Source organism: Osmia lignaria, chromosome 6 (assembly GCF_051020975.1).
Source record: "Osmia lignaria lignaria isolate PbOS001 chromosome 6, iyOsmLign1, whole genome shotgun sequence".
Taxonomy (NCBI): domain Eukaryota; kingdom Metazoa; phylum Arthropoda; class Insecta; order Hymenoptera; family Megachilidae; genus Osmia; species Osmia lignaria.
Genome location: NC_135037.1, coordinates 2811522 through 2823347, shown reverse-complemented (window position 1 = coordinate 2823347; position 11826 = coordinate 2811522). Strand labels below are relative to the sequence as shown.

The 11826-nt window shown below is 38.7% G+C and overlaps 1 protein-coding gene across 4 annotated transcripts; it reads left to right on the top strand.

The window, feature by feature from the left end:
• Positions 1-65: 65 nt before the first annotated feature.
• Positions 66-11177, top strand: LOC117601543 (cubilin). Of its 4 annotated transcripts, XR_013062289.1 has the most exons (17): positions 66-1492; positions 1965-2025; positions 2124-2222; positions 2330-2507; positions 2626-2652; positions 2731-2942; positions 3203-3410; positions 3762-3970; positions 4293-4653; positions 4736-4921; positions 4997-5242; positions 5376-5596; positions 5679-5861; positions 6651-6780; positions 6921-7105; positions 7899-8038; positions 8924-9066. XR_013062289.1 is itself a non-coding variant. In XM_076688782.1 (16 exons), the coding sequence occupies exons 3-16, from the start codon at positions 2132-2134 to the stop codon at positions 9319-9321; spliced, it is 2811 nt and encodes a 936-aa protein (XP_076544897.1). In that variant the 5' UTR covers positions 66-1492; positions 1965-2025; positions 2124-2131; the 3' UTR covers positions 9322-11177. The 4 variants fall into 4 exon arrangements, 3 of the variants coding, with proteins under 3 accessions (XP_076544897.1, XP_034174285.1, XP_076544896.1); XM_076688782.1 differs by lacking the exon at positions 7899-8038 and having other exon boundaries at positions 2731-2918; positions 8924-11177; XM_034318394.2 differs by lacking the exon at positions 7899-8038 and having other exon boundaries at positions 4422-4653; positions 8924-11177.
• The last annotated feature ends 649 nt before the right edge of the window (positions 11178-11826 follow it).

Genomic DNA, 11826 nt, shown 5'->3' with positions numbered 1-11826 from the left:
AAAGTTTCTTACAAATTTCTTACGACCAAATTCTTCTATCGTTAGTAATTGCGTTTTCAGATTATTAATTCTCTTTTTTTTTTTTTTTAATTATTCATCTTCCAATTGCTTTGCTTTTTTTAATTCCCGCAATTTTAAAAGTTGCCCATAATTTTAGTGTGACGTAGTTGAACATAATAATTATCGATGAATTTAAAAACGATGTTGAAACGGTTCCTTTTTTTCGGGCTAGGAGCTTGATTTAAAGTGTCAAAGATTTTTGTGTATGACCAGATGTATTCTACATGTCTCAATAAACAGTTGTATGTGAATTACCTTTCTTAAACGATGCTGTATTTATTTGCACGGTATCGGTGTTTCCGGATATCAACTAACTCCTCGTTACAGCTATTAATCTTTCTCATTCCACGCTTTCTATCTTCTCGTATTTCTCATCTTGCTATTGTACAAGTAACAGTAACACTATAGAGAAGAAAAGAGGAGTAGGAAGCGGGAAGTAAGTAGAAAGCGCGAAAGACCGGGGTGAGAAGTAATATCATTTGCATTCTTTTTCTTTCCCGATATACTTCTTTTTTACAAGTGTCTTTTTTTATTTGTTTCGTTCATATATTTATGTATTTCTTGTGAAAAATAATCGTTCTTCTACTATTTTCTATAGAATATAGAAAGTAGAAACCCTCGGTCGATGTCAGAATCCCTTGTTCTTGCTCGTTTCTCCCCACTCTCGCTTTAACTGATTCGAGCGACCTCTCTCTCTGTATCTCTCCCTTATGGTTAGGGCGTATCGGGGTAAACCAGTATCTCGATAGGAGTTGAAAGAGAGGGGTGCAGTTGCCACTGCGGGGGATTCTGTCGTATCAGTCGTTTCTGTCACTTTAGCAACGTCCCTATTTTATCTCTCCGTGCATCAATTCTCGCCGGAGTCAAGTTCGCCTGTGCAACGTGCATGCCGGGCGCGTGTACGCGCGTACCAACCCCCGAGATCCGCGTACGCGTTATATGGAGTTTTCGCTCCTATATTTCGCCCCGTATCTTGACATGCAAGCGTAATGATAAAGATGATATATCGCATCGATGTCGTCCTCGTGCCACGATTATCAATAAGCAATTTGCCTTATGCCCCTATAAGATCAATAAGCAGATTGCTCGACACGAGCCTGAACCGAGTATCGCGATCCGGATAGATTCCGCGTTTGGTGACTGTGTTTGTCGTTTTCGCGCAACCATCGATTTTCCTACGATTCGTCCTGACCATTCCTTGCTACTTTTCTCAATTTGCTAAATGTGCAAACTTGGAGAGCCACGATCCATCGTGGCGTAAAGTGTGCGGCATAAAGTTGGTGCACCGAAAGAAGGGTGAAGTGTGCGAAACAGCTGGCCGGGCGGTTGAGCTACGACAGTATCGTATTGTTTAGTTTATCGTTCGTATTCCTGCGAACTTAACGAAACGTTAAATAAGATTCGGGTGTTGAACTCGACCTACGCGTTCAAGGTACGTATTCAAAGTAATGTATGTAAGTAATGTATTCAAAGTCACGTTACTGTACCGTTATATGTATACGTGTATAATTTATAATTTATATTCTTTATTCGAGATCCGCTGATGTTGACCGTGTTCTTTTCTCGTCCAAGTGACTAAAGGGCGCGGTTTCGAGTTCTACCGTCTCCTCTCCCTCTTGTGTTTATTTCGCGACACTTGTCGCAATTCCTCCTTAAGTTTTATAGCTTATACTTTAAAGTTGACACAACGAATGCGTGTAATATATAGAATAGTAACGAGGTAGATTAGATGCGATGACATTTTTAAAGGGCGCGTTCGTAGGAGGGATACGGGGTTACGAGGGCGTGGCCTCGATAAATAAACGCGACACGTGCTTTGAATGCCCCTACGGAACAACATCTTTTCGATTTTTGCGAATCGTGTTTTAAAAGTGGTTGAAAGTTAAAAACACTTATGATTACAGATGATGTTCAGGAGCAATTTTTCATATTCTTCCTATGCGTGGAACAGAGATTGACGATATGGTAAAATCATTGTAAAATTAATTTATTATTAATAATGTATGTTCGTCGAATCGATGAGAAGGATTAAAAACGCGCTAAAATTAACTCTGTATCCCCAGGATGCAGTATGGCTTCGGTATTCTGGCAGGCTTCAGGGAATAATTTCATTTCTTCCGCTTTTATCTTGTTCTTGCTACTCTGTCCTCGTAGCAGTACAGGTCAGTGGTAATACGTGAATTACTCTTTAATGTGTCAGGACGCGATGCAGATATTTCTTTGCTAGGTTAAGAAGGTAACGAACGTTTACGTGTTTACAATTTCACAGAATGCGATCAGAAGTTTATAAGCACACCGGATGGTGCATTAAACGGAACTTTTCATGCACCGACGTTGATTAATCCCGAAGGGGATTCTCGGCAATGCGTGTACACGTTTTTCGCTGGGCCGAGGCAACGGGTAGAATTGGTTTTCACCTCGTTTGGCCTTCGAGGGGCGCCACCAGAGTAAGTTTGTTTTTCAGTTTCATCGATGAACCGTAATATTTGCAATAATATTGTTAATAAGTAAGTACACGTTGATCGCTTACCCTGGTCCGTTTATTTATGAATTTGCGTTCGATAGTGGCGCCGCCGTCGGAGAAATACCTGCGTAAGTATCAGCGCATCTTATTTACACGGTTGATCACGATTAATGAAACGATTAATCAGAGATATTCTTCGTTTCCAGTTGCGTCCACGAATACATCGACTTGTACATGGAAGTTAGATCCGAGAACACAAGCAAGTTGGTGGATACGCCTTTCGGAGGACGTTACTGCGGTCCAATTCCACCTCGCAGGCGGATTTCCCTATACCAGGGAATCGCCCTTAGTTTCTACACCGATAAAAATATCACGTTACCCAGCCTCTTTAGCGGTACTTACGCGTTTGTCAATGCATGTACGTTTACTCTTCTTCATCTCTTTCTTCTTCTTTTTCTTCTTCTTCTTCAGCTTTTCTTTTGTTTTTCTTATTTTCATTTTTTTATTTCTTATATCACTGTTGTACATTCGAGCCTTTCGCAAAGGCGCGTATTCGATTCATAGAGTAAAAGGGATATAGAAAATTTGAAAACATGAAAATATGAAAATATTGGCAAACAATTTTTCGATAGATCGTTCGGTGCAGACTGGAATGTTAATCGACAATGTAATTTGCAGCGGAATACGAAGTAGGAACGCCAGCTCCTAGCACGCCGTGTTCTTTCACGGTAAATTCGGAAAACAAGCGTAACGGCAACATATTATCTCCCACGTATCCGGGCACTTATCCGAAGGGACTGGTGTGTAGCTATAAGTTTATCGGGAAAGACAGCCAACGAGTACGCTTGGAGTTTCGAGACTTTGATTTGTTCTTTGGAGGTCCACAGTATGTATACGTAAACGTATTACAGGGTGATCCTCTCGCTAGTAGACCCAAAAGGAAGTGGCGCAATAATAGAATGAAGAGGTTGACATTTCTGTCATCGCTTACTTGACGGAATTAAGAAAATAAGAAAATGTGTTAAGAAAATATTCTGTTTTCCGCAGCGTTTAAATGGGAGTCTTCTGCTCAAGTCGACATCGACTTCTTCATTCTATTGTTGCGCAACTTCCTTCTGGGTCCATTAGTACGCAACACTTGGATGAAAAGAAGTTTTTATACATGTTGCATATTTAAAAGCAGTTGCATCGGAAAATCTGTTTTCTTTTTCTTCTTTATCACACCTTCGTTTTACAGCTGTCCGTTGGATTACGTTAAAGTGTACGATGGTTTGGACAATAGCTCCGCTGTTATTGGAACTTATTGCGGTCAACAACGAAACTTGGTATTATACTCTTCGGAGTCTAGTTTATACGTACTCTTTTCTACTCTTCAACGTACAGCAAACACGCAAAATCGAGGATTCAAAGGTATCTTTGAATTCTCCGAAAGTTTCGTCAAGTTAGGTAAGTTCGAAGCAGCGAATATATAAATTGAACGAGTTAGAATCCTTATATTTAAACTTCCTTTTTTAATTTTGTATGCGTCACTATTGTATGATATATACTTATGTACCGACCCCTGCTGACCTGACGTTCAGTCGTCGGTGCTGAGCGGGTTGCAGGTTTCAGGCGTTTTTTACTCGAATTTTTAAACGTTAATTACTGGAAAACAAAGCCGCAAACGCTATTTTGTTATTCTTGATTTTCGTCTTATTTTGATCCCTAGAATCACCCTTTAAAATTTTGCCCACCTGTTGTCGAGCACCCTGTATTTTCCAAATTATAGTTTCCCTTACCAATGGTACACCGGTTAATCGGCGGCTTGCAACTAGCATTACACAATTTCCTGTATATACGATATATGTATGTGCGTATACGTATGTATATATACATACGCTCGTCTTTGTCTACTCAGACTTCATAACCGCTTATAAGGGTGAGCATATTCGAGGATCGGAATGCGACCAAAAAATTTTAAGCAGAAAGGAGTCTTCTGGATACGTCGTTAGCCCAAACTTTCCGTATCCGTACATACCGAAGGTGGTGTGTCGGTATTTTGTATATGGAATGCAAGACTCGCAACATCTCGAGCGCGTTCGATTAGAGTTCATAACATTTAAAATACCAAAAAATAAAACAATAGGAGAGTAAGTTCAATTACAATTTTTTAAACATATTTATTAATTATCATTATCTTATTACAATGAATTATCGTTTTATTTCGTCTAGTTCATCGTGTACAGATGGTTACTTGAAGTTGTATTTAAAAGGACAAGAGGCGACCGATTCATACGATAAATTCGATTATGAATTATGCGGTTTGAAGAGCAATCCGAGCCACGTAGTTAGCGATGGTCCGAGACTTGTGATGGTATTTAGCAGCGGAGAATCTCAAGGACAAGGTTTTAAAGCACGGTAGGAAAGGGATGGAAAATTCTTTCTACTTAAATTTCTCCACTTGATTTATCGATATACTTTTGATATTTACAGGTACAATTTCGAAACGGAGTACAAGATACCAGGTACCGCGGCTCCAGACGGTAGCTGCACGTTTACGTACCGCAGTTCCTCGCGTAAAAAGGGAGACTTTAATTCTCCGCGGCATCCCAGTAATTATCCAAGCGACACAAATTGTACTTACTTTTTTTTAGCAACGCCGAACGAACAAGTTACCTTGATATTCGATTACTTTAAAGTTAGAACGAAAAATATAAACATGACTGTCGGCCGCTATGGGTAAGTTGACTCGGCTTCATACACCTGATTCTCTGCTTCTCTAATCAGGGAACAAAGATAAATGATATATCACCGACAAGGAATAAATATGAGGACAATAATTTCCATAGCTCTTCCCTCATTTTATTTTCAGACTGATTGCCTGTCAAGACGATTGGTTAGAAATTTACAATATGTATCGGGACGATACAGAAAAATTAATAGGCAGATATTGCGGTAATACATCGCCAGGACCCGTAGAATCGAATCTCGGTGCACTTGGTTTAAAGGTGATCCTTCATTCGGATTCCGAGCTCGTTTACAGCGGCTTCAAAGCGCGTTACACTTTCGAAGTGGCCAAACCTATTTTCGGAGGTACTTCTTAGCACGCAAACTTTGCTACATATGGAAATTTCAAATATAAGTACTTATGTATTTTTAATCGTTCGTGTTGCAGATTGCGGCTCGAATATAAGTAGCGTAAATTACGGAATCATTGCCAGTCCAAATTTTCCGAACAAGTACGATGGGCCTGCAAGAAATTTTGCTAGCAAAACTTGTAACTGGTTTATAAGAGTTCGAGCGAACCATCAAATACTGTTAAACTTTGAACTATTTTCAGTAGAGGGTGATCAGTCAGGTATATCGATACGTGATTAGTTTAACGTTTCGGTTGGTACAAGTACAGGGTATCTGAAGAACAATGAAGAACAAGACGTACACTGTACCAGAATTGCCATAAGGTAACGAAAAAGGAATTAAACGACCGGTTTGTTAATCACTTATACAGGGTGTTCAACAGGTGGGCAAAATTTTAAGGGGTGATTCTAGGGATCAAAATAAGACGAAAATCAAGAATAACGAAATAGCATTTGCGGCTTTGTTTTCTAGTTATTAACGTTTAAAAATTCGAGTGAAAAGCGCCTGAAACCTGCAATCCGCCCAGCACCGACGACTGAACGTCAGGTCAGTAGGGGAACGTACAGTCATAACCAAGAATCGTTAAATAGTAGAAACTTAACTTCGTGCTGTTCTGTTTCTCGGCACTGCTGCTTTTGGCTTCGATTCTTGGTTATGACTGAACCAACTCCTGCTGACCTGACATTCAGTCGTCGGTGCTGGGCAGGTTGCAGCTTTCAGGCGCGTTTTACTCGAACTTTTAAACATTAATTACTGGAAAACAAAGCCGCAAACGCTATTTTCGTCCTATTTTGATCCCTAGAATCACCCCTTAAAATTTTACCCACCTGTTTTTGAACATCCTGTATATCGTAGTGCTAAAGGACCTCATTATTATTCCATTATCGGTAAATAGCCGGTCTTCACGATGTACGTCTTTTCTTAGATACCGTGTACACGCTTCGCGTTATTCGAGATTCGAATCGAATAACGATTTGAGAAAAAGTGATAACGATCAATCATTTTTTAGTTCGTGGCTGTCCAGCTGCGGTGTTACGTATGTGGTATTCTGTATTGACAACGCCGGTCGAATTGTGCGGCGTGAAGACACCCGACATTAAATGGACCTACTTGTCCGAGGATAATAACATGCGCCTTAGGTTTGTCGTTTGTTCACGATTAATCACAATTTTTCGCCATCCTCTGCCGCTTCTCTCCCTTTATCTATTGACGTTACTCTCATTGAGCCTCCATCGATAGTGTCCTAAATTCTTTCTCTTTCTCCTTTTGTCTTTTCCAGCTTTATCTTGGCCGACAAAGCGGTAGGGCAACAAGGGTTCAGAGCTACGTGGACCGAAGTCAGTACAAACGGCAGCTGCCAGGATCAGTTTTTGTGCAGCATAAGTAAATACTGCATTGCCGAATCACTTCGGTGTAATAACATTTATAATTGTGGCCCGGCTGATACTTCGGACGAGGAAAACTGTAAGTTTCGCAATCGTTAGAAAACATCGAGAAAACGACTCCTTAATAAGCAGTGTGGTTGGTTTCTTCTTTTACCTTGCTTCTACGATCGATACACCTCTGTATACCTATACATAGGTAGATAGATTACATATATACTTTCTCCGTTGCAAACTATACACACCGATCCAATGTCGAGTATGTAATTCTTTCGAATCGTTCAATAGATATTATTGTTCTACAAATTTTTCGAACGTGTTCTCTTTTTATATTATAAAACCTTAAATTGATCCTTTTCGTCTGTGCGTATGTGTGTATATATATATATATATATACTTGTTTTATTCTTTCATTTATTAATTCATTATAATTAAGTATATATGTGGGATCGGGACATATACTGTCCTGGCTTCGAGAACTGATGCTGACGCGCGTTTCGAAGTAACTTTCAATTTCATTTCTCTTTCCCATTTCATCTTTTGCTTTTACAATATTGCGAGAACAAAAGTTTCATACTCGTATTGCTAGATTACTATATGAAAATGTACAAATTCATATTGATCGTTTGCGAGATATTCATTCTACGATTCTTTCGATTTTTGCATCGCGTTAGATAAAACGAAATATAACGTACCGGAGCGAATGTTTGATATTGAAAAATAAATCGAAAAATGAAATATTGTATAATAGTACTCGAGGACAAGTATGTACAAAATTGTAATATTTTGGGTAAGTAGCACGTACTTAGTTGTGTATGTACAGGTGAGAGAATGTAGGGATTGAGTTGGGTGAATGACTGTGTGTGGTGTCGCAGGTGCAGCATCAGCCCCATTGTCGCCAGCACTGGCTGGAGTCTCTGCCATGCTTCTTCTATCTCTGTGCTTTGTGTTCGTGGCCATCTGAGCCCTTCATGAAGCTTCCGACGATCCGGCATGTTATGATCTTCCCTATCACGTGAGTTCACTCACAGTACTGCACACGTACCGTTTCTTTTCTTTTCCTTTTTTTCTTTCTTTTTATTTAGACTTTATTTTAATCTATTTTGTTATTTATTTATTCATTTTTTTTTTCATTATTTGTGTTTAATAGGAAACTAGTCCTTAATACTGATTAAACGATAAAGAAGAAGAAAGAAAAGAACATCAGATACATCAGGTGCATACCTCGAAAAATCTTCACGTTCCATTTTGTAAATTGACCAATATTAAGGACAATGTATGTTTCCTTTATTCCTCAAGTTCTACAAATGAATCTTGAATGTCTAAAGAGTTACGGTTACTTTCTGCTGTACCGTTTGTGTTATCTTTTACACATAGATTTACAGAAAACGCATGATTTACGATGAATGCATATTTCTCCGTGTACAGTAGCATGTGACATTTTTTTTTTCTTCTACGTTTCTATCGTTACCTTTACCTCTGTTTCTGTCTCTGTCTCTCTTTTTACCTCTACATCTATTTCCTATTACATTCAAACAGACATAGGCGGACAATTGTCACTTTTACGAATAACTTATCTACTTAGCTTTTTTTTCTTTCTTTAGCATTATTTACGCTCTGTAAAATGTAAAAACGAAATCTTTAAGAAATATCGATAAACAAGTACAAAGCGCGCCACTGAATCGCATTTTTCTTCACACACATTTACATATTTGTAAATTACATATGTTTAAATATAAGATATACGGTTATAAATTGAGACGAGGCACTTTGATCGCTTGCTACTAAAACGAATTAAAGATGAACATCGTTGAATCGCAATCAAATGTATATACGTATATGTTTTAGATTTATATATACGACGATGAAAGACGTTTAACAGAGAATAATCATGTTGCAGGTGGTACAGTTGTACAGACGTATAATTATGCTGTTCCTGCGAGTTATGCCGTTGGTACGGTTTTGGTAGCAGTGATCGTTTGCCTGTTTTATCATCGAAAATTAAAGAAACGAGTTCAGGCTGACCATCTCGATCAACTACGGCAGCGAATGGATGAAAAGAATCATCGTTATCATAACGAGAATTTACTTCAACATCATTTAATTCAACAGCATAATCATCAGTATCATAGTCATTATCATCATCAGCATCATCACAACCATAATCAGCAGCACCAGCAGCAACAGCACTATCAAGACTCAACGAATGATTTCGATATAAGATATCAACTGGAATCATCGGTTAGTCTTGCGAGCGAAAGCGAAGCCGAAGAAGCTAGCAGTCTCAACAGCGTGTGACATTGCGTGACGTTTTGTTCAAACTTAACGACCATCGATCATCGATCAGTTTCTTCCGTTCGCGTTCTATCATTCTTCTATACGTAATAATTCGACTCTTCGATTCCATAATCGAACAATTGTAGCTCGATCGGCCGACAAATTTTCTTTACCTAATTCATTGCATCGAAGCCGTCTTTGGTTTACTTCGACTTGTGCCGACTTACTTCGATTTTGGACGAAAACAAAATTCATCGTTGTGGTTCATAGAGAAACTTGTGTTCCAATAATATAAACTGTACGGATTCTATCAAACTATTCGTACGTAATCGAATGTACGAAAAACAATTTTCATTTTGTAAAACGTACATACGTTAAACACAACTGGCATCTTAGCCAAGTCCTAAGGTTTTTAACAAAGTTGATGTGCGGCGCGTTTAACGAACTCTGTTTTTTCTGTAAATTCGTGCGCACTAGGGATTTGCGGGTACCCGATAATACGGATTGGGCGGGCTCGGGCGGATGTCCGATACATGTGTGCAGTCGGGTAGCCCGACTATTTCGGATCAGGTCGGATAAAGTCGGGTATATTTGGACGAGCTCCCGCGGTCCGCGACCCAACTCTCATGTATTTGTTAATGCTTGGAATAAGCATGTTCAAAATCTAGTTTGTATAGAATGAACATACAGGTGACATGGAATGAAATTCATTTGAAATAAATTCGTTACAAGCATTATATTTCACATAAAAATTATCTTATTCCAAAATTCCACATAAAACAGATTTTGCACATGCTTATTGTAAGTATTAACAAGCACATACATAAGAATTAGGCCGCGGCCCGCGGGAGTTAGTCCGAATCTGCCCGACTTTATCCGATCTGACCCGAAACAGTCGGACACCCGCCCGAGCCCGCCCGATGTTTTCCGAAGCGACCCGAATAGTCGGAAACCCGACATATTAGTCGGCCCGCACATCACTAGTGTGCAGGCGTCTATCATGTACTATGTATATAGGTACGATACGTTACCTTTCCGATATCGATACTGATACCTTTATGTTTCAATTCTTTTATATGCACACGTATAACGTACTCATATTTGCAATATGTCGTAGATACATGATTTAATAAACGTTGTGCGAAGTGTAATAGATCCTTCAGATCCAAGCAAGATAAGATAATCGGCTAAAATAAAACGATGCACTAGGCAGTAATTTAAGAATCGGCAATAACCTGACCACGTAGTATCAATTATTTTGTTAACGGTAAAAAGAAAAAATGAAACAATAAGCTTAGCTCGGTTGTAATTGAACGATATTTCGGAAAACTTGTTCCTTCAAAAGAACGCGAAATATATTTTTACGCCAGTTAACTCGCTTCGTTGTTGTTATTGTTATTGTCATTTGTGTAATTTTAGTATTTTATTTGTCATCTTCGATATAAATTATTATACGAATATTGTAGTTTTCGAAATTAGAATGCTGGAGAATATGGCACTAAGGAAATTTAAGAAAAGTCAATTCTGTTGGTTTTTTTTTCAAGCTTCTCTTTTTATTTTACCGATAAAATATTCGATTTCTTGGAAAATACAAATCGTAAAAATACAATCATAAAAGAATACAGGTCGTTGCGGTTTTAAAGCAAGCGCGTTTAATCACAAAAACTCTATCTTCCTTTTCATTCTTCTATTAATTTGACACCGTACAAATGGATTGTTACGCTCAGGGTTACATATGTATATTTTACACGTATATAGTGTTATACTTACTACTGAACTCTGTCGTTGTTCAGTTCTGCTATAGTGCGTTACGTTGCTTTACAAGCACAGATAAAAAATGAAAAAAAAAAAAAAAAAAAAAAACAAAATACCACAAATATCTTCTTCACGCAAGAACACAAGAACTGTATACATCAGTGCTTAAAACTACGAACAAATGGAAGAAATTGTGTTCGTAAGTAGCGATGTGTTTCTTAACCGAAATGAGTGATCGATTAACGATAATTTTATCGTTGAGTGATGACGAGCGATCATTCGTTGATACCGTGTAAGTATCTACCACGATGTGCAAAGAAATAAATTTAAAATTTATCGTAAAACTAAACGTACAACAGCGTGAACGAGTTATATTACCATTAAACGTTCGACGGATACTTGTATGCATTATCACCAATATACGAACGTGTTTTCGTTTTTATGAAGTAAAATGTTTTCTATGTGCACTAGGGATGTGCGGGTACCCGATATTGCGGGCTCGGGCGGGTGTCCGATACATGCGTGCAGTCGGGTAGCCCGACTATTTCGGATCAGGTCGGAAATAAATTCGTTACAAGTATTATTTTTCCACATAAAAATTATCTTATTCCAAAATTCCACATAAAACAGATTTTGCAGATGCTTATAAGAATTAGGAAAATCCCGCGGTCCGCGGGAGCTCGTCAGAATCTGCCCGACTTTATCCAACCTGACCCGAAACAGTTGGGCTACCACTATTGCACGTATGCATCGGACACCCGGCCGAGCCCG